This window comes from Salvelinus alpinus, chromosome 30 (assembly GCF_045679555.1).
Source record: "Salvelinus alpinus chromosome 30, SLU_Salpinus.1, whole genome shotgun sequence".
Classification (NCBI taxonomy): domain Eukaryota; kingdom Metazoa; phylum Chordata; class Actinopteri; order Salmoniformes; family Salmonidae; genus Salvelinus; species Salvelinus alpinus.
This window is the reverse complement of record NC_092115.1, coordinates 15,524,196-15,547,388: the sequence shown is the minus strand read 5'-3', so window position 1 is coordinate 15,547,388 and position 23,193 is coordinate 15,524,196. Positions and strand designations below refer to the sequence as shown.

The window sequence follows — 23,193 nt, the reverse complement described above, 5'->3', positions numbered from 1 at the left end:
ATTGTTCTACAGCTCTGAGATCTATTGTATTGTTCTACAGCTCTGAGTTCTATTGTATTATACAGCTCTGTGTTCTATTGTATTGTTCTACAGCTCTGGGTTCTATTGTACGGTTCTACAGCTCGGAGTTCTATTGTATTGTTATACAGCTCTGAGTTCTATTGTATTGTTCTACAGCACTGAGTTCTATTGTATTGTTCTACAGCTCTGTGTTCTATTGTATTGTTCTCAGCTCAGTTCTATTGTATTGTTATACAGCTCTGAGTTCTATTGTATTGTTCTACAGCTCTGAGTTCTGTTGTATTGTTCTACAGCTCTGAGTTCTGTTGTATTGTTATACAGCTCTGAGTTCTATTGTATTGTTACACAGCTCAGGGTTTTATTGTATTGTTACACAGCTCAGGGTTCCATTGTATTGTTACACAGCTCTGGGTTCTATTGTATTGTTACACAGCTCTGGGTTCTATTGTATTGTTATACAGCTCTGGGTTCTATTGTATTGTTCTACAGCTCTGGGTTCTATTGTATTGTTCTACAGCTCTGGGTTCTATTGTATTGTTCTACAGCTCTGGGTTCTATTGTATTGTTCTACAGCTCTGAGTTCTATTGTATTGTTACTGAGTTCTCATTTTTATTTTTCTCTCAGAATGTTTCATCAAGGTCCAAGGTTCCAGGAATCAAGTGAGTTCTTCCACAGACTACAATCTAAGCACCCTGACTTCAGTATAGCTTTGTGAAAGGCTGATTATGACAGTCCACGACAGTTGGCGGTTTAGTGATGATCTTGTGTTTTTCCTACTGATGTTTTGGGACATCGTTGACATACTTCAAGAAGGGTTGTGGAGCCAGTGAGTTCTGGCTGTCTAGGATGTTGTTATTGTTATTTTGAGAATGTGAACAGGTCCCTTGCAGAAATCTTAGTACTGGGCTTATTAGGAGAGAAAACAATTGGAGGCAATTTCCCTTCCTTTCCTTTGGGGTCATGTTGAAAACATGAAGAGAAGTGTATATCTGGAAAGGATTTGCTGGTAACGCTTTATGCACAACTTCCTGTCCAGTTTGAAGGACTATGTGAAAACCCACAGTGGAAATATTGCTGAAGTCGGGGATGGGGGTGTTCTCATTTATCTTCCTATGCTATTTTACATACACTGCAGCAGCCTGTGAAATCTGCTGACTCTGCATATAATACCGCTACTGTCATTATGGGGATACCAATCATATATTTTTTATATTTTCAGCATATTCCCGTCTCCAGATCAGGAGCTGACCGCGTCACTGATGCCTTCAGCCCAAAACACGGGCGGCGGCTCCCTGCCTGATCTGACCAACATCCAGTTCCCCCCTCCGCTGCCCACCCCCCTGGACCCCGAGGACTCTACCCTCAGCGCCTACAATAGCACGGGAAACCTGGCCTCCAGCCACTCATACAGCTTCAGCTCCAACAGCCAAGGTGACCACTCAGTCCTCTACCTTCCAGAACCATAGATGTATAGAGTTTGGAAACACAGTTAGAAATTTAGAATTTTCATGTTGGCACCAGAAGTTGGAAGATGATGACACCACATGGTGCCAGCATGGCAGACAGTTTGCTGAAATGTATCTTATATACATCTCTCTGTCTCTAGCTTTCTATGACAGTTGGGATTCTGAAAGATATGTTTGCTGTTTTGTGTCCCAGCAGGACAGACCACCGCCCAGCAGGGCAGGCAGGACAACAACATGGTCAACCAGGACTCCCACCAGCACCAGTCCCTACAGCTCTCCCCCACCCTGTCGCCACCCCTCACCCTCGCCCAGGTAGTACGTACCGTACTCTTCCCTTCTAGCATTGCGATTGTTACATTTCTGAATTACTTTTCTCGTTTATTTACAATGATTGTACTCTGTAGTTGTTTCCCCCCCTATTTGAATGTACTTAAAGTAAGTTGCTATGGATAATTGGAGCACCTGTCAAATGATTAAAAGGTAATATACCAGGAGCCTTCAGAGATTCTGAACATCCAAGAGTGTTTCTGAAATTGGGGATTGTACTAAGTTTAGCCATCGCTCTACTTTCGATCACACTTTCTATCACATTTCTGTGGACATCATTTTCAGTTTTTCCCCACTGACTAGTTTAGAACTCCTATGTCCATCTGTCTCAGGCGGAGACCATAGACGCCATGACACTGGAGGCACAGTTGTCCCAGTACGCGTTCTTCAGCCAGCCCTCTAATCAACAACAGCAGCAGCAGCAGACCACTCAAGGACTGACCAGGCTGGTCCAGCTCCCCTCCCCTCTGAACACCTCTTCCAGCCAGACACTAAACTCCATGGATATGAACTCGGTAAGCTTACCTTCTCAAACCCTTCCCTCTTCAAAAATTTCCTTATCCTACACTCCTGTCCATAGGAAAAGATAGTGCTGAAACCGACTTAGTGTTCCTACACTATTTAACAAAATGTCGTTTTTCCTGTTCGGCTAACTTTGGTTTGATCTTGAAGTCAAAGGAACTAGTCTTCTTTAAGCAAGATGGCTCTGTGCAGGCCAGTCAAGTTCTTCCACACCGGTCTCGACAAACCATTTCTGTATGGACCTCGCTTTGTGCACGGGGGCATTGTCATGCTGAAACAGGAAAGGGCTTTTCCCAAACTGTTGCAACAAAATTGGAAGCACAGAATCATCTGGAATGTCATTGAATGCTGTAACGTTAAGATTTCCCTTCACTGGAACTAAGAGGCATGGACCATGGAAAAACAGCCCCAAACCATTATTCCTCCTCCAACAAACTTTAGCTGGCACTATAGATTGGGGCAGGTAGCGTTCTCCTGGCATCCGCCAAACCAAGAGTCGTCCGTCGGACTGCCAGATGTTGAAGTGTGATTCATCACAGAGAACGTTTCTACAGCTCCAGAGTCCAATGGTGGCAAGTTTTACACCACTCCAGCCGATGCTTGGCATTGCGAATGGTGATCGTAGGCTTGTGTGCGGCTGCTCGCCCATGGAAACCCATTTTATGAAGCTCCCGACGAACAGTTCTTGAACTGACTTTGCTTCGAGAGGCAGTTTGGAACTCAGTAGTGAGTGTTGCAACCGAGGACAGACGATTTTTACGCGATACACTCTTCAGCACTCGGCGGTCCCGTTCTGTGAGCTTGTGTGGCCTACCACTTCGCGGCTGAGACATTGTTGCTCCTAGACGTTTCCACTTCACAATAACCACACTTACAGTTGACCGGGGCAGCTCTAGCAGGGCAGAAATTTTACGAACTGAGTTGTTGGAAAGGTGGCATCCTATGACAGTGCCACGTTGAAAGTCACTGAGCTCCTCAGTACAGGCCATTCTACTGCCAATGTTTGTCTATGGATATTGCATGGCTGTGTGCTCGATTTTATACACCTGTCAGTGACAGGTGTGGCCGCAATAGCCGAATCAACTAATTTGAAGGGGTGTACACATACTGCTGTAAATATAGTGGAGCATACATTTTCAGAAAGGAGCCAGTCAGTCAGCCAGCCAGTAACCCAGCAGGTCACCCAGCCAGTAACCCAGCAGGTCAGCCAGCCAGTAACCCAGCAGGTCAGCCAGCCAGTAACCCAGCAGGTCAGCCAGCCAGTAACCCAGCAGATCAGCCAGCCAGTAACCCAGCAGGTCAGCCAGCCAGTCAGTCAGTCAGCTAGTCAGTAACCCAGCCAGTAACCCAGCAGGTCAGCCAGCCATTCATTCAGCCAGCCAGTAACCCAGCCAGTAGCCCAGCAGGTCAGTCAGCTAGTCAGTAACCCAGCCAGTAACCCAGCAGGTCAGCCCGCCATTCATTCAGCCAGCCAGTAACCTAGCCAGTAACCCAGCAGGTCAGCCAGCCAGTCAGACAATTAGCCAGTCAGTGAGTAACTAAAATATGATCCTGTATTAGGGCTCTTTCCCCCAACAGTACCGCAGTAGGGCTGGGTCTTCGGCCAATCAGTCTCCAACATCTCCAGTCTCCAATCAAGGCTTCTCACCTGTAGGCTCGCCTCAAGTAAGGGCGTGTGAGCAAAACCCACTGACTGTATACACTGTTCTTCCATCGTGGTTCTGTTTTCGTCGCTGGCTGCCCCTTTCGGCTGCTCTTGTGCCACCAACCCCCTGCCACCCCCATCGTCGTGTCTCGCAGTGTCACTGATCCCGTTCTCCTTGCTGCTTCTCTGTGTCTGCATCCTAAGTGGCCTCGTAGCGTAGTCACTAAAATGACACACTTTAGCCAGTTGGTTGAGTTAGGAAAATGTACTTGGTAGTTAACATTTAGCTACCAGAGATGACTTTTAGCCTTGATAGAGTTTTGAATCCCTTGTGTATTGTGAAAAAACAAGGAACAGGGTCCCTCCACAAGGCCCTGTAGGCTAGATGTACACTGTAAGTTTATAATATAAACTAACTAATTGAACTGAACATAACATTGAACAACTAAGTAATCTCTTGTTAGAGGAATCATAAAAAGCTTTCACTCAGTATCTAGGCTACTAGCTAAATCCTTCGGTTGGCTTTGCCCATCGATTCTTTCTGTCACCTAGACGGCTCACCTACAGTGTTGTGGGTTACATGCGGTGCGACAGACAGTCTATGCGCTGTTATCATGCCCTTGCCCACGGTTCTTTTGGCAGGGCACAGATAATGTGGTTCTGAACTGAAAGGGGCATGGCGAAGGCTGCCTTACTGAGTCTGCCTGTGAATATAATCCAATTATTTATACATTAAGGCAGACGATGAAAGTGGAAACATTTTCAGCTTTTATAAGAACATGAAATGAAAACTTCAAGAGCATTACTGGATGATTTGAATGTTTTTGAAATTCTAGCTTTACCCACAAAAGGGATTTCCATATGATTTCATTCTATTTCATGATTTTCTTTTATCTAAGTTATTAAGAATTCTTAGTACAAGACATGCATGGTAACCAACTCCATACAACATTGTGGGTTGATGACATTTATGAAGTTCTTTTGAGTAGTATTCAGTCCATGTTGGCATTGGCTGGTTGGGTACTTAACAGCAACATCTGTCGAATCATCTTTAAAAAGGTGAGATGGGCAGGTTACTATGATGACTTAATTAATCAACTAATGGATGAGATTGAGGTTGATTGCACAGCAAATTAATTGATGGGCTTGCGAAACATGATTCCTGCTGTGTTTGTACTGTGTCATGCTTTATCTATTGTCTAGGCATCAGTATGTTATTGTTCGTTTTCAGGATTGCAGATGTGTGCGGTGATTTGGGTGTTGCCTGAACCCAATGGTTTGATGTTATGGTGTGATTGTGCTCTCTATCTGCTCTTCCTTTCCTGTGTTTTGTCCCTGTACATTACTATCATGGTATTGTTTTTAACAAGGGGATATGCTTGTGTTCTAGCACCACTCCATATTGGATAGTGTATTTGCTGACTTCTATGACCAGCAACTCACATCCAGACAGACCAGTGCTCTCTCCCAAAAGGTAAGGTTTAACATCCTACCTCAGAACTTATTATGCAAGCTAATATTAGTTACTTTTGATATGGCATTATATGCCAATATCTTGGTATCAAAGCACAGTATATTAATTCAGGGTTTCCCAAACTCGGTCCTCAGGACCCCAAGGGGTGCACATTTTCGTTTTTGCCCTAACACTACACAGCTGATTTAAATAATAATCTAATCATCAAGCTTTGATCATTTGAACAAGCTGTGTAGTGTTAGGGAAAAAACCAAAACGTGCACCCCTTGGGGTCCCCAGGACCGAGTTTAGGAAACGCTGGATTAATAGGTTTCCATTTTTTCCCGTTGTACTGAATCTTTATATTGACCATTTTGCACCTGTTAATAGTAGAGAAATTAGCTCTTGTTGTTGAGTGTTGGCTAACCTCATGTACTGTGTTGGCTAATCTCATGTACTGTGTTGGCTAACCTCGTGTACCGTGTTGGCTAACCTCGTGTACCGTGTTGGCTAACCTCGTGTACCGTGTTGGCTAACCTCGTGTACCGTGTTGGCTAACCTCGTGTACCGTGTTGGCTAACCTCGTGTACCGTGTTGGCTAACCTCGTGTACCGTGTTGGCTAACCTCGTGTACCGTGTTGGCTAACCTCGTGTACCGTGTTGGCTAACCTCGTGTACCGTGTTGGCTAACCTCGTGTACCGTGTTGGCTAACCTCGTGTACCGTGTTGGCTAACCTCGTGTACCGTGTTGGCTAACCTCGTGTACCGTGTTGGCTAACCTCGTGTACCGTGTTGGCTAACCTCGTGTACCGTGTTGGCTAACCCCGTGTACCGTGTTGGCTAACCTCGTGTACCGTGTTGGCTAGCCTCGTGTACCGTGTTGGCTAGCCTCATGTTCTGTGTTGGCTAGCCTCATGTTCTGTTTTCTCTGTTCCTCGAACAGCTGGAGCAGTTCAACATGACAGACAACAACAGTCTGTATGGCCAGGGCTCCACCCTCAACTACTCCCAAGCAGCCATGATAGGTTTGACGTGTAGCCACGGCAACCTGCAAGACTCCCAGCAGCTGGGCTACAGTAGCCATGGCAACATCCCCAACATCATTCTCACAGGTACTATTCTGCCACACCAGGTAGCTCACTCAAGCCTCTGCAAGGCTAGGCAGTGGAATAGAGCTCACTTAATGTAAACACTCTCTCAATACAAATATCTAACTTTTGTTATGTCTAGGGGTCCAATGCACGCCTTGCTCTACCATAAGCTGTCTGAATGTTTGCATTTAGCATGAAAGTGAGTGTAAGCAGACTGGCTCTAACCAGAATTGAAAGAGGAGTGGGAGGCCCCGGTGCACAACTGAGCAAGAGGACAAGTACATTAAGAGTGTCTAGTTTGAGAAACAGACGCCTCACAAGTCCTCAAGTCCTCAACCTCAATTCAATTGAATTTTCCACAGGACTCCAATCAATTTGTAGAAACATCTCAAGGATGATCAATGGAAACAGGATGCACCTGAGCTCAATTTCGAGTCTCATAGCAAAGGGTCTGAATACTTATGTAAATAAGGTATTTCTGTTTTTTATATTTTATACATTTGCAAACATTTCTATAAACCTGTTTTCACTTTGGCATTATGGGGTATTGATGAGGGGCAAAAAATTATTTAGCAATTTTATAACAAAATGTGGAAAAAGTCAAGGGGTTTGAATGCACTGTATGTGTGTGTTCTTTGATATTATTGCGGTCCGCAAACAAATGCATGCCGCCACCTACTGTTTTGGCTGTATATCTGCCCAAATAATTAACAAAATAAAACTAAACAAAATAAACAAAACAAAACTCAAATGTACTCCTTTATTCAGATTGAACTGCCAACGCCCATCCCTACAGGCTCTGGAGCCTGAGAAGGAGGAGCATCTTCAGACAGTATTCTTTGCTATGGTTCGGCAGTGAAGTCCTGGAAACCCAAAAACCTTTCAGCAGCAGATAAATCAAATCAAATGTATTTATTTATAAAGCCCTTCTTACATCAGCTGATGTCACAAAGTGCTGTACAGATACTATTATGTCCAGTTTCTTGGACTTTTCGTTCCTTTGTGCAGTACAATTAATCACATGCACAATAAACACCATAAAATTCACCTTCACAATTAGCATTTCAGTTTCCCTCAACTGTTTAACAACACTCTGAATCTAAAGATTCAGTGGAGCATCCACCGCCATACCTTCAGCTCCCCTCTCTCCTTCAACTATTTCACTTGCCTCCATGTAGGAGACCTGCTGTATAGCCCTGACTCTCCGTGTAGGAGACCTGCTGTATAGCCCTGACTCTCCGTGTAGGAGACCTGCTGTATAGCCCTGACCCTCCGTGTAGGAGACGTGCTGTATAGCCCTGACTCTCCATGTAGGAGACCTGCTGTATAGCCCTGACCCTCCGTGTAGGAGACCTGCTGTATAGCCCTGACCCTCCGTGTAGGAGACCTGCTGTATAGCCCTGACCCTCCGTGTAGGAGACCTGCTATATAGCCCTGATTCTCCGTGTAGGAGACCTGCTGTATAGCCCTGACCCGCCGTGTCGGAGACCTGCTGTATGGCCCTGACTCTCCGTGTAGGAGACCTGCTGTATAGCCCTGACCCTCCGTGTAGGAGATGTGCTGTATAGCCCTGACCCTCCGTGTAGTAGACCTGCTATATAGCCCTGATTCTCAGTGTAGGAGACCTGCTGTATAGCCCTGACCCTCCGTGTAGGAGACCTGCTGTATAGCCCTGACTCTCCGTGTAGGAGACCTGCTGTATAGCCCTGACCCTCCGTGTAGGAGACGTGCTGTATATACTCCTTTACCCCAACTGGGCACTCCGGGGAATTGGGAACGTGGTTGCCGGGCTGATAGGCTATTCAATCCATGACACCTCTCTTCTCACTGATCACCTGCCTATCACTTGCAACTGTGAGCAATTACTTATCAATCCACCTGCTCTCTCAGCACCTGGCCCGGTTTCTGATGCCCCCTAGAGGTGGGAAGTGGAAGTGTAATGTTTACCTAAGCACTTATTTAATTTTTTTTAAATTTTTTTTCACCGTTATTTTACCAGGTAAATTGACTGAGAACACGTTCTCATTTGCAGCAACGACCTGGGGAATAGTTACAGGGGAGAGGAGGGGGATGAATGAGCCAATTGTAAACTGGGGATTATTAGGTGACCGTGATGGTTAAGGGCCAGATTGGGAATTTAGCCAGGACACCGGGGTTAACACCCCTACTCTTACGATAAGTGCCATGGGATCTTTAATGACCTCAGAGAGTCAGGACACCCGTTTAACGTCCCATCCGAAAGACGGCACCCTACACAGAGCAGTGTCCCCAATCACTGCCCTGGGGCATTGGGATCTTTGTTTAGACCAGAGGAAAGAGTGCCTCCTACTGGCCCTCCAACACCACTTCCAGCAGCACCTGGTCTCCCATCCAGGACCAACCCTGCTTAGCTTCAGAAGCAAGCCAGCAGTGGTATGCAGGGTGGTATTAATTCCTAACACTAGCTAAATTAATTAAGTTGAGGTTTTCTGTATTTATTTTCATTTTACTTTACTTGACACTCAATCGTAGTTTAATCTAGTACAGGCTTAACTGAATGAACAACAAAGACGGAATGCAATATGACATTTTATTAAATAGTTTGGGGAATGGCCCTGTCTCCGAGGGAAGATCCTCAGAGCCAGATGATGTGATGGCAGGTAGCCCAATGCGGGACTGCTGGCATCGAAACCCCCCGCTGGGGGAAAGGAGTTCCAATGGACAGGGCTTAAGGTTATTATAGCTGGTGGTGTTGGGGAGGTGGATGATTGTCAAAAACTGTTGCTGAGAAACAGCAAGTGAGAGTGCATGGGTAAATTGACATACATCCCAAGATTTATGCCTATTGGTTGAGAGAGAGGAAGGTGATAATGTCAAGAGTGAGCCCATAGGTTGAACAGCAAATGTGAGGAATGTGCATTATTGTGCCATGCTGATGATAATGCATTTGTATTCATTCCCACAATGCCCGTAGAATAGGAAACTAAGTGAATTATGTTATGCTTACTGGATAAAGTTAAACAAGCATTCAGACCAGCCTTCCTGATTTGAACATTCGTAAACTACACTGCTCAAAAACATAAAGGGAACACTAAAATAACACATCCTAGATCTGAATGAATGAAATATTCTTATTAAATACTTTTTTCTTTACATAGTTGAATGTGCTGACAACAAAATCACACAAAAATTATCAATGGAAATCAAATTTATCAACCCATGGAGGTCTGGATTTGGAGTCACACTCAAAATTAAAGTGGAAAACCACACTACAGGCTGATCCAACTTTGATGTAATGTCCTTAAAACAAGTCAAAATGAGGCTCAGTAGTGTGTGTGGCCTCCACGTGCCTGTATGACCTCCCTACAACGCCTGGGCATGCTCCTGATGAGGTGGCGGATGGTCTCCTGAGGGATGTCCTCCCAGACCTGGACTAAAGCATCCGCCAACTCCTGGACAGTCTGTGGTGTGGCGTTGGTGGATGGAGCGAGACATGATGTCCCAGATGTGCTCAATTGGATTCAGGCCTGGGGAACGGGCGGGCCAGTCCATAGCATCAATGCCTTCCTCTTGCAGGAACTGCTGACACACTCCAGCCACATGAGGTCTAGCATTGTCTTGCATTAGGAGGAACCCAGGGCCAACCGCACCAGCATATGGTCTCACAAGGGGTCTGAGGATCTCATCTCGGTACCTAATGGCAGTCAGGCTACCTCTGGCGAGCACATGGAGGGCTGTGTGCGGCCCCCCAAAGAAATGCCACCCCACACCATGACTGACCCACCGCCAAACCGGTCATGCTGGAGGATGTTGCAGGCAGCAGAACGTTCTCCACGGCGTCTCCAGACTCTGTCACATGTGCGTGTGAACCTGCTTTCATCTGTGAAGAGCACAGGGCGCCAGTGGCGAATTTGCCAATCTTGGTGTTCTCTGGCAAATGCCAAACGTCCTGCACGGTGTTGGGCTGTAAGCACAACCCCCACCTGTGGACGTCGGGCCCTCATACCACCCTCATGGAGTCTGTTTCTGACTGTTTGAGCAGACACATGCACATTTGTGGCCTGCTGGAGGTCATTTTGCAGGGCTCTGGCAGTGCTGCTCCTTGCACAAAGGCGGAGGTAGCGGTCCTGCTGCTGGGTTGTTGCCCTCCTACGGCCTCCTCCACGTCTCCTGATGTACTGGCCTGTCTCCTGGTAGCGCCTCCATGCTCTGGACACTACGCTGACAGACACAGCAAACCTTCTTGCCACAGCTCGCATTGATGTGCCATCCTGGATGAGCTGCACTACCTGAGCCACTTGTGTGGGTTATAGACTCCGTCTCATGCTACCACTAGAGTGAAAGCACCGCCAGCATTCAAAAGTGACCAAAACATCAGCCAGGATGCATAGGAACTGAGAAGTGGTCTGTGGTCACCACCTGCAGAACCACTCCTTTATTGTGGGTGTCTTGCTAATTGCCTATAATTTCCACCTTTTGTCTATTCCATTTGCACAACAGCATGTGAAATTTATTGTTAATCAGTGTTGCTTCCTAAGTGGACAGTTTGATTTCACAGAAGTGTGATTGACTTGGAGTTACATTGTGTTGTTTAAGTGTTCCCTTTATTTTTTGGAGCAGTGTACATTTATTGGCTGTTCCTTGAAATATTTAATGAGTTGCTATTCTTTGGAGTAAACACAACAGGAAGACCCTGACCTCTCCTCATCTCTCTTTACTCATGTATGTTTTAGCCACCGGAGAGTCACCACCCAGACTGTCCAAGGGGTTGTCTTACAGCTCTCTGTCGGCTGACATCAGCTTCGACGCAGACTCTCAGTTTCCCTTGGACGAGCTGAAGATCGACCCTCTGACCCTGGATGGGCTGTACATGCTCAACGATCCTGACATGGTCCTCACTGACCCCGCCACGGAAGACGCCTTTCGGATGGACCGGCTTTAGAGCCGCTGCCAAGTTGACCGACTGTCTCGGAGGAACCCGGCCTGAGGGGAGAGGGATATTTTGGGAGTGTGGTAGCTCGTGGCTAGGCCCCAGCTGTGCAGTGTATTCATCCCACACTCCCACCTCCCTTCACCAGCCACCCCTTTCTAAGAGCCATGGTAAGATGAGTTAGTAGGGAAATGGTCGACAGAGTTTGCTTTCTCCCTTCCGGATGGAAAAGATGGAAGGGCGACATTGTCATGTTTGGTGGATATTGCGCTTAAGGATCTGCCTGTGACCAGTCTGTGCTAACCACATACATCCCTTAACTTGTTTATTTATTTTATTATATGCCGCCTGCCAGCCTTTCTGTTGGATGCTTTGGTTTTTGTAAAGGAAAACAAAAGAGGATACAAACTACATTGCTCTGGCCTTCCATTTGAAGACATTCATTGATTAAAATCATGTCTGCAGTGGCGGGTCAGTGAGGACCATGTCAGGATCGTTGAGCATGTACAGCCCATTGTTTATCTTTCTCTCACCTGCCATACTAGATTAGCATGTCTCATTATCACCCATCTGCTTTTTCACAACCGCCCCTCTATTGGCTAATCTTGCCAGTCTCACATTTTTATCAGTGCACTTAACCGCGCTGTCATTAATTCACACTATACAGTGCCTTCAGAAAGTATTCACACCCCTTTACTTTTCCCACATTTTGTTGTGTTGTGAGGTGGGATTAAAATGTCCTTTTTTGTCAATGATATACACAAAATGCTCTAATGTCAAAGTGGAAGAAAAATTCTAACATTTAAAAAAACTTTATGGAAAATGAAACACTAACTGAGTCAACCCTGAGTCAACCCCCTGAGTCAATACAGGTTAGAATCCCCTTTGGCAGCGATTACAGCTGTGAATTTTTCTGGATAAGTCTAAGAGATTTGCACACCTGGATTGTACAATATTTGCCCATTATTCTTTAAAAAATTATTCATACTCTGTCAAGTTGGTTGTTGATCATTGCTATACAGCCATTTTCAAGTCTTGCCGTAGATTTTCAAGCCAATTTTAAGTAAAAACTGTAACTAAGCCATTCTATGTCATCATTGTAAGAAACTTCAGTGTATATGGCCTTGTGTTTTAGGCTATTGTCCTGCTAAATTCTGAATTTGTCTGTCAGTGTCTGTTGGAAAGCAGACTGAACCAAGTTTTCATCTAGGATTTTGCCTGTGCTTAGCTCTATTCCATTTTATTTTTAATTTTTTTAAAGCTTCCTAGTCCTTGCTTATGATAAGCATACCCATAACATGATGCAACCACCACCATGGTACTCAATGATGTGTTGTGTTGGATTTGTCCAAAACATAACGCTTTGTATTTAGGACTAAAAGTTCATTGTTTACAGTATTACTTTAGTTTCTTATTGCAAACAGGATGCATGTTTTGGAATATTTTTATTCTGTACAGGCTTCCTTCTTTTCACTCTGTTATTTAGGTTAGTATTGTGGAGTAACTACAATGTTGTTGATCCATCTTCAGTTTTCTCCTATCACAGCCATTAAACTCTGTAACTGTTTTAAAGTCACCATTGGCCTCATGGTGAAATCCCTGAGCGGTTTCCTTCCTCTCTGTCAACTGAGTTAGGAAGGACGCCTGTATCTTTTTAGTGACTGGGACTATTGACACACCATACTCAAAGGGATATTCAATGGCTCCTTTTCCTTTTTTTACCCATCTAGGTGCCCTTATTTGGGAACCATTGGAAAAACTCCCTGGTCTTTGTGGTTGAATCTGTGCTTGAAATTCACTGCTTGACTGAGGGACCTTACAGATAAACTACAGTGGCTTGCGAAAGTATTCACAACCCCTTGGCATTTATCCTATTTTGTTGCCTTACAACCTGGAATTAAAATTGATTTTTGGGGGGGCTTGTATAATTTGATTTACACAACATACCTACCACTTTGAAGATGCAAAATATTTTTTATTGTGAAACAAACAAGAAATAACTTTGTAGAGCCACCTTTTGCAGAAATTACAGCTGCAAGTCTCTTGGGGTATGTCTCTATAAGCTTGGCACATCTAGCCACTGGGATTTTGCCCATTCTTCAAGGCAAAACTGCTCCAGCTCCAAGTTGGATAGGTTCTGCTGGTGTACAGCAATCTTTAAGTCATACCACAGATTCTCAATTGGATTGAAGTCTGGGCTTTGAGTAGGCCATTCCAAGACATTTAAATGTTTCAACTTAAACCACTGAAATGTTGCTTTAGCAGTATGCTTAGGGTCATTGTCCTGCTGGAAGGTGAACCTCTGTCCCAGTCTCAAATCTCTGGAAGACTGAAACAGGTTTCCCTCAAGAATTTCCCTATATTTAGCGCCATCCATCATTCCTTCAATTCTGACCAGTTTTCCAGTTCATGCCGATTTAAAAACATCGCCACAGCATGATGCTGCCACCACCATGCTTCACTGTGGGTATGGTCATCTCGGTGTGATGAGAGGTGTTGGGTTTGTGCCAGACATAGCGCTTTCCTTGATGGCCAAAAAGCTAAATTTTAGTCTCATCTGACCAGATCTCCGCTGTGGAGCTTTGCAGCTACTTCAGGGTTATATTTGGTCTCTTGGTTGCCTCTCTGTGTTGCAGACTCTGAGGCCTTTCAGAACAGGTGTATATATACTGAGATCGTGTGACAGATCATGTGACACTTAGATCACACACAGGTGGACTTTATTTAACTAATAATGTGACTTCTGAAGGTAATTGGTTGCACCAGATCTTATTTAGGGGCTTCATAGCAAAGGGGGTGAATACATATGTTTAAACAAGTTCTTTTTTTCATTTCACTTCACCAATTTGGACTATTTTGTGTATTTCCATTCCATGAAATTCAAATAAAAATCTACTTAAATTACAGGTTGTAATGCAACAAAATAGGAAAAACACCAAGGGGGATGAATACTTTGTGTGTGGACACCTGCTCGTCGAACATCTCATTCCAAAATCATGGGCATTAATATGGAGTTGGTCCCCCCTTTGCTGCTAAAATAGCCTCCACTCTTCTGGGAAGGCTTTCCACTAGATGTTGGAACATTGCTGCCGGGACTTGCTTCCATTCAGCCACAAGAGCATTAGTGAGGTCGGGCATTGATGTTGGGTGATTAGGCCTGGCTCGCAGTCGGCGTTTCAATTCATGCACGGGGGAATTTTCATGCTGAAACAGGAAATGTGCTTCCCCAAACTGTTGCCACAAAGTTGGAAGCACAGAATCGTCTTGCATGTCATTGTATGCTGTAGCGTTAAGATTTCCCTTAACTGAAACTAAGGGGCCTAGCCCGAACCATGAAAAACAGACCCAGACCATTATTCCTCTTCTACCAAACTTTACAGTTGGTCCTATGCATTGGGGCAGGTAGCGTCTCCTGGCATCCGCCAAACCCAGATTCATCCATCGGCCTGCCAGATAGTGAAGCGTAATTCATCACTCCAGAGAACGTGTTTCCACGGCTCCAGAGTCCAATGGCGGCGAGATTTACACCACTCCAGCCGACTCTTGGCATTGCGCATGGTGATCTTAGGCTTGTGTGTGGCTGCTCAGCCATGGAAACCCATTTCATGAAGCTCCCGACAAACAGTTAATGTGCTGACGTTGCTTCCAGAGGCAGTTTGGAACTCTGTAGTGAGTGTTGCAACCGAGGAAAGACGATTTTTACGCGCTTTGCGCTTCAACACTCGGTGGTCCTGTCTGCGAGCTTGTGGGGGGAGGTAGCCTAGTGGTTAGAGCGTTGGACTATTAACCGAAAGGTTGCAAGATTGAATCCCCGAGTTGACAAGGTAAAAATCTGTCGTTCTGCCCCTGAACAAGGCAGTTAACCCACTGTGTGTGTGGCCTACCACTTCGCGGGGGAGCTGTTGTTGCTCCTAGACGTTTCCACTTCACAATAACAGCATTTACAGTTGACCGGGGCAGCTCTAGCAGGGCAGAAATTTGATGAATTGACTTGTTGGAAAGGTGCCATCCTATGACGGTGCCACATTGAAAGTCACTGAGCACTTCAGTACAGGCCATTCTACTGCCAATGGTTGTCTATGGATATTGCATGGCTGTGTGCTCAATTTTATACACCTGTCAGTGACGGGTGTGGCTGAAATACCAGAATCCACTCATTTGATGGTTTGTCCACATCCTTTTGTGTATATATAGTGCAATTGTATGTGTGGGGTACAGAGATGGGGTAGTCATTTAAAAATCATGTTAAACACTATTATTGCACACAGAGTGAGTCCATGCAACTTATTATGTGACTTGTTAAGCACATTTTTACTCCTGAACCTATTTAGTCTTGCCATAACAAAAGAGTTAAATACTTATTGACTCAAGACATTTCAGCTTTACCTTTTTTAATTAATTTGTAAGCATTTCTAAAAACATAATTCCACTTTGACATTATGGGATATTGTGTGTAGGTTAGTGACACAAAATCTAAATGTAATCCATTTTAAATTGAGTCTGTAACACAACAAAATGTGGAGAAAGTCATGGGGTGTGAATACGTTCTGAAGGCACGGTAGTTGTATTTATTGGTGCAGTTTTTCTTTACCAGTATTTTACTTTTGGTTTCTTTCCAAACTCAGTCCATAAATTCTGTGAGCGTTTCAGGGTTGAACAACATGTTTTAGTGCTGAAGGGTATACTACAAAGCGGGTTCAATGAGTTAGCCAGCTAACTTGCCTAAATATTCAGAAGTAACTTGTAATTTTTTGTAAAGATATACTTGAAATGGGCAAGATCTAATTGACTCAACGACCAAAAATCTAAGTTTAATATCTAAGTTTAACTTTCTTCATGACCCAGAAAATCAATAGTTATTTCTGGTTGTTTATCAAAGTTAGCTGGCTAACTCATTTATCCTGCTTTGTAGTATACCCCTCAGGTAAACAGTTAAGCGGTTTCCTTTGTTGAACAACTAGGAGTGCTAACCCTCATCTTTAGCTTGTGATTGGCCACGGCAACCAAAGTAAGGCCTAAATTCAAGTTAAACAATCCTTGAAAAATCACTTACAACTCTGTTTGTAGAGTTTTCAAAAAAAGGGCTGTCATAGGGTCATTTTGGCACTTTATTCCTGAAATGACATGTAATCTCTACTATGGTAGCTGGTTTGGAGATGCAAACCAGATAGACATGAAATCTGAATGAACCACTGTGATAACCAGATTCTGCCTTATAAGATTACATGATATGGAAAGCTACGATCGCCAATCTCTCCATTACATTTTTTTTGTAATTGTGCAACTTGTTGAGACAAGCAGTGAAGTGCAAACCTTTATCAAGCATCCCCCATTGTTTTCCAATGCCTAGGCCTGACTTAGATTGGCACTAGTATGAGAATATGAGGTAGGCCTCATTCAAAATGCCACTAGTGTGAAAATATGACCAACGCCGGACTGAAATTTGCTCTAGCGAGAATATGACCAAGTTGAACACAACTAAGGGAGGTGTATCACTGCTTATGTTGTTATCCACTGCTTTTCACTAGTTACCATTTTGCTTTTCATATTTATATTCACACATTTTGTGAAGTGGTACTGTATTTCCCATGTCAGCCTAATTGTCCAGATTTGTCCCATGTCAGCATAATTGGTCTAATTGGCCCATGTCAGCCTAATTGGTCTAATTGGCCCATGTCAGCCTAATTGAGCCGAGGTATCACATTTCTGGTGCCCTTAAAGTTGTTACTTGTGAATTAGATGCTTTGCTTCCATTAGTTGTCATTTCTAAATTGGATCTTGCTTATGATATCTATGCAAAACAAATTAAATTGATTGATTGAGGACTGAGCGTTATTCGCGATCTAATAGACATAACAAAGTACCTAAACTAAATGACCTTGTTGAATTGTACAGTACCATTTTGATTGCTTTTTCTCAGCAAAGAAATGAGCATGTTGGCATGTTTCACTTGCTACATTTTAATATTTACACTTCGCAGAGGAGTATTCAAATGATATATTCTGCACGTTGGCTTTGGCAAAAAAAGTAAAAAAGCATGACAAAAGACAAATGCTGCATATGTTAGAAAATTGACCCCTTCATGTGATTCTCATGGATGTGTCAGGTAGATTTTACTGCTAAAATGTGATTATTTTCTGACAAGAAGAGTCAACTGCCTCTATATTAGAACAGCATTGCTGCAACCAGAATGTATTTAATCATCTTCATATAGTATTATCATAATCTTGACACCTTCACTTGTCTCGCGTGTGTGTGTGTGTGTGTGTGTGTGTGTGTGTGTGTGTGTGTGTGTGTGTGTGTGTGTGTGTGTGTGTGTGTGTGTGTGTGTGTGTGTGATGTTTTTCCCTCATTGTCATCAGCTCTTCAGTCTTTTCTGGATGTATAGTGTCAGAATTTCAGTTTTGTTGCAGCTGTAGGCTTTACAGTTGACCTGTTAATAGTTAGTGTCAAGTGAGCTTGCTTTTTGTGAGTAATTTCATTGGATGTACCCATGACATTATCCTGCATTTTACTTTGCACTTTACTCACAACATTAAAGCATTGAGCCCTGGGACTTTTTCACCCCCCACTGAGCGACTGTTATGTGCACTGGACCTGTTTCCCCATGTGTTTGGTCAAACTTGACTTCTTGTTGAAAAAAGAAAGTGTATTTTTTAAAAGCATATGTTTATAGTCTATATAAAAAACTTTTCTTTTTACCAGCTAGTATTTTTTGTGAGGCGTCTGATATTGTGACTTTGAAATGCTCCAATTTTGGAAGCCGATATTATAAACTTTGTATTTTTGGATAGAAGATTTCTCACTGCAGAACAGATACGGCTGGTCATGCTCCTGTTGTGCTTCAAGCGTAGCTACAAGTACAATACAAGCAGGGTGAAGTAATCATGTAATTGGGAAGCAATTAGATGTAACACAATTGATGGATCAAAGAGTGCTGTGGGAAACCACTTTAATGGTTAATATTAAAATATGTACTAAAGGTGTCATAGACAGGAGTGAGAACAGTCGTCTTGTTGTGCATAGAGTCTATAAACAAAACCCACTATTATCCTATAATATGCACTATTTAACTGTGTCATTCGCTATCTATACTTCAGTACTGTGTGAGTAAATTCACCTTGAAGAAATACCACTAGTTATGTGATTTATATCAGTCAGGTATGTGCTCAATTCAGAATTTTTGAATTGATTCCCATTCAATTCATGAGTTCAAATTTGAATTGAATTGGCCACACCCCACAGGATGTAGAATTTGAGTTTGATTGACAGGAAGTAGAATTAAATTCTGTGCAATTCAAAGAAATTCCACTCAGAGTTGAGTTTTTCACTGAATCTGACAGGTCACACTTCCAGATACCAAAGAATATATGACTTTTCTCTGGAAACAATGTTCATATTCTATTTTAGTGCATACAATAGCCAATTATATTTCCACCAACTATTTCATTTGTTTGGCTTATTTTAAAGGCTTTAGGGCCAACACTAATGCATTCTGGGAAATGTAGTATTTTCCCCATATTTAACTACATTTAAGAGATTAATTAAATATAATATCTTAGAATATTTGCATTCAGGTTTTGTTTTCCTCGATCATTGATTTTAAGAGTTTGTCCTGAAAATCAATATTTTATATGCATGTATATAATGACATGTTTTATGTACAATATGTATATTTGTATAGACTACACCTAATATAGAATAGAAGAGGCATTTTAATTTCACTGAATTCAATTTTATTTACTTTTCATTCAAATTACAATTCTGTATCCTGTTTACTACTTCAATTCAAATTCATGTATTGAATTGAGGCATTTTCAATTCTGAATTGGTCACTTGTAGAGAGAAATATGAGGGAATCTTTTCAAACCCTGGTTTTGGTCTTCATTTCTTTTAGTTGACCTTTGAACGTGTTTGGCTGCCACCTGTCATTTTCCTTTTCAGTAGTGTTACAGACCTTATTTGTCTTTTGATACACTTGCGAGAAGAAAAAAAACTTTACTGTGTGGAGAAGGCATATGGTACATTCCTTAATGTGCAGCTACTGTAATTCAATAGCAGAAAGCATAATGCATTGTGAGCTTACACAAATGATGAGCTGTCTTTGTGCTATCTTGGATTTTGTGTTATTTGAAAGGTTTATCTAAATTCTGGTCTCATGTATGTTAGTGTATATTTGCTATGTTCACAGTAAATACATGCAGATCACCATTTACCATAGATACATGGGACACCTTCCTTACATGTTTTTTGTATTAATATATTCTTTGAATCTGTTTGTTCAGTGTGAGCTGGTCAAGCATGCAAAACATTATTGGTTACAGATCTGAATGTCAGAACAGTTTTGGCTGCTAGAGTGGTTCTGAATCAGAAGCAGTCCAGATTTCTAATCTTTAGCGCTTGATTTTTACTTTTTGTGTGTGGAAATGTTTCCTATTCCTTTTTTCTGATTGCTTTGCATGAGTTTCAAGACAAACTTTTTTCTTATTTTTAGCTTGGTTTTATTTTGTATGTTCTTTTTTTCTATCAAGCACAATGTCATGCAAAAGATTATATTGGAAGAAAGGTGGAATAGACTTTGTTTAAATGTGGTTTAATGTTCTGTTATGTTTTCCTTGTATGGTCAATTGTTGGTCTTCGATTCGAACAGTGGCAAGGCCTCACACAAACTGAAGTGCTATGTCCAAAAGCAACAAAATAAATGTTTTCAGCCTTTTATTCACATGGAGATGCAATTATCTGATGTACGTACTTATACATTTGATCTTATGTGTTTATGCACTAGATGCCCACTGAAGTGTATTCTGTTTGCCGAGTGTATAGATTAACTGTGTATATTGCTTTTCGGTAGAAATGTTTTTGTGCTTTATGTGATATGTCAATAGTGAAAATGTGTGTTACATGCACTGAGAATTAATGTGCTGCAGTATGTCATTGTTCTTCTGTTCTGTTTTTCTGACTTAGTATCGGTTTACCAAATGTTTTAAGACTGATCAAAACTCCATGTTGCTTAACTGTGTTTTTACAATCACTTGTCTTTTCTTTAAAAAAAAATATCTGTGTTTATGTAGTAAATCTGACTGATTTGAAAGATCTATTATTACTGCCACAATTTTTGCACCAATATTCGCGTGTCCAACAGTTTATACTCAAAACGTTTACAGAAGCCACCGTTTACAAAGAATGGAGCAGGTTCGGATGGTTTTTGTGTGTGTACGTTCATGTATCTTATCATGGATAGAAATTGATAAACCACATGAACTTACAGGTAGATATCAGTTCGGTTATAAAGGACTGTTTTGTGTTCTCATGACTTGTTTACAAAATGTGTCCTTTGGAATTGTAATAGTATATCAGTCATACAAATCAACTGTGTGCAAAAGGAAATGGCCAAACACAAAGATCCTTCTCTAAATAAGGGGAAAGATGTTGTTTTAATATGAAATGGACCCTTGCCATCCACACAGGATACTGTAATCCAGGGGTCTTCAACCTTTTCATGCCCAGAGACTAGCTCCCAGACAAATTGGCGACCCAGGGACCCCCATCACACGTTAGCAAAAATAAATGTTTTCACGTCTTGTCTTATCATTAGGTGACTGATAAGAGCAAAAAGTAATCAACAATTTAAAATAAATAGATTTAGTAGATATTTTTCACCACCCCACATTCTAATTGGAAGAGGAAGTATAAACTCTAATATAGCCTATTAGCTAGAAACCCATTTTTGCTAAGAGCAGCTGTTTAGCTGGTGAAACAAAGTTTAGTTGTGTTTTGGCAAAAATTTCCAAGTCAAGAAAGCTAACCAGCAGTTGTATTATCATATTTTATACTGTAGGTATGTAATTTAAAATCAGTTTATTCTGTTGCTAGTGATGTAAATAAATATATATTTTCAAGGACCCCCGGTTGAATAACCCTGCTGTAAACCCATCAACTTCCCCGTGACACCAGACAGGTAATCTGGGCAATATATAACTTACATAGCCAAACATGGCCATCTCAACGTTTTAACATATGCCAACTAGCCTGGCTGCCTGGTTGAATCAGCAGTTGACAGCTTCCCTTAATGTCATGACTGTGACAATGGAGCTGTCCAATGCTGAAACCGACAGATCCAGGCTGTATAGCTGCTAAATAAATAACTGTATTTACAAAGTATTACGTTCATAAATTGTCCCTTTAACTCTTATTTATAGTTCCAGTAATGCACTTGTTTTGGAGCACATTGTTATCTGTCCTTCACTAAAATGTGTTTCTGTCAATGTTGAAATACTCTTCAAATACTCTAATTTCCCACTGCATCTCAAAAGTTACGTTTTTGTTTTGTTAGACTGAGAATTACATAAACTTAAAACTGTACACTTGTCTATGAATTGTTTACATTTAGAAAAGGAAAATATTTGAGGAAAATATAAATCGGCTTTATCTTAAGTTTATTTCTCACTGCATAACCTACTGCATTAAGACTGACATGTGACTGACATTTTCAGCTTGATACCTTGAGGTAACTCTTTCTACATGGTACGAAATTTGTAAATATCTCCTTATGATGTAAAAAAAAGTATTGATGTGATATTTTTTGCTTTTAGCAAGTATTTAGCTCTGACTAGGTTAGGTTAACCATGTGCAAACACTCTGTGACTAAAACCTGCTCACCCAAAGCATCTCCAGTAGGATAAAATGCAGATCTCAATATAAGTCTGTAAATGTTTTATTTATTATAGTGGCAATACATATAAAAAGGGAAAATCAACCAGACAGATGAAATGGAGATAATCATTGTTTGATCATTCAGGATAGTTACCACAACAACAACAAAACTAGAAATCCTCTGATATGTGCATTTAATGGGGGATGGCCCACTCTAGTGGTCCCTTTCTCATACAACGGCAGCTAAATTGTAATATAATGTATTTTCTTTTCAGTACTATTACTCAAATGTTGCAAATGTATTTAACTGCAATGTCTGGATACTACACCTACTGTACTCACAGCAACAGGACAGTTATGCTCATCGAATATGCAAATCCTAGCATTCAGCAGAACAGCTTGGCAATCCTGTACTTTTGTTGAGCTGACCCTTTAAAATGAATGGATCAAATCTTGTTCTTTTAAATTGTGCTTTTATATAAAACGGGAAAAAAAGACCAAAAAATCCAAGTGGGCTGTATTAAATGTGTGCTAAATAACTGAAAACGGATGTTAAGCTTCTATTCTAATCATACCTAATGTATTTTTCTTGTGTGAAGGCTTCAGTCTTTGTAACTTTGCATTACTATTTGTAAATGAAATTAGATTAAATAAAATTTAAATAAGCATATTAATGTGACTGACCCCACTGAATGTTGTTGGCCCATGGTTTTATTGTTGTACAATGTCTCCATCTGGTGAACATGAGAGGTAGAATGGCTGTAGAGAGTACAAATATTATGTTCACGCACTAAGATGATAATAATAATAATATTTGTAGAGCTATTGTACCTGAAGCGGTCACATTCAAGTCTTATGTCAGCTAAAATATAATAACTACTTATCAACTTTTCAGAAAGAGAATGCATTTAGTTCCCTTCAATTGGCTTTTTTTTTCACATCTTTGGGAGTTTCCCAGGTGAGTTGCTGGAAAGAACCTTATTCACCTGGTTCCCCTGGCCCCTCTAGTCACATCCTGTATAGGCCCAGCAAATGAACATTTCAGCAACAGTTTGGAGGAAAGCAATGCTGACAACTATTTTAACTGCTTGGGCCAGTAAATAGT

The 23,193-nt window shown here is 41.9% G+C and overlaps 1 protein-coding gene across 1 annotated transcript in view; it reads left to right on the top strand.

Moving 5' to 3' along the window:
* LOC139560547 (CREB-regulated transcription coactivator 1-like) overlaps positions 1-22,758 on the top strand; it is a 66,065-nt gene extending 43,307 nt beyond the window's left edge. The window contains exons 7-14 of the mRNA XM_071377412.1: positions 647-681; positions 1,242-1,453; positions 1,682-1,800; positions 2,148-2,330; positions 3,898-4,002; positions 5,373-5,456; positions 6,379-6,547; positions 11,239-22,758. Of these exons, the coding sequence (XP_071233513.1) occupies positions 647-681; positions 1,242-1,453; positions 1,682-1,800; positions 2,148-2,330; positions 3,898-4,002; positions 5,373-5,456; positions 6,379-6,547; positions 11,239-11,447 (1,116 nt within the window). The 3' untranslated portion in view covers positions 11,448-22,758. The remainder of the gene's footprint in view (positions 1-646; positions 682-1,241; positions 1,454-1,681; positions 1,801-2,147; positions 2,331-3,897; positions 4,003-5,372; positions 5,457-6,378; positions 6,548-11,238) is intronic.
* The last annotated feature ends 435 nt before the right edge of the window (positions 22,759-23,193 follow it).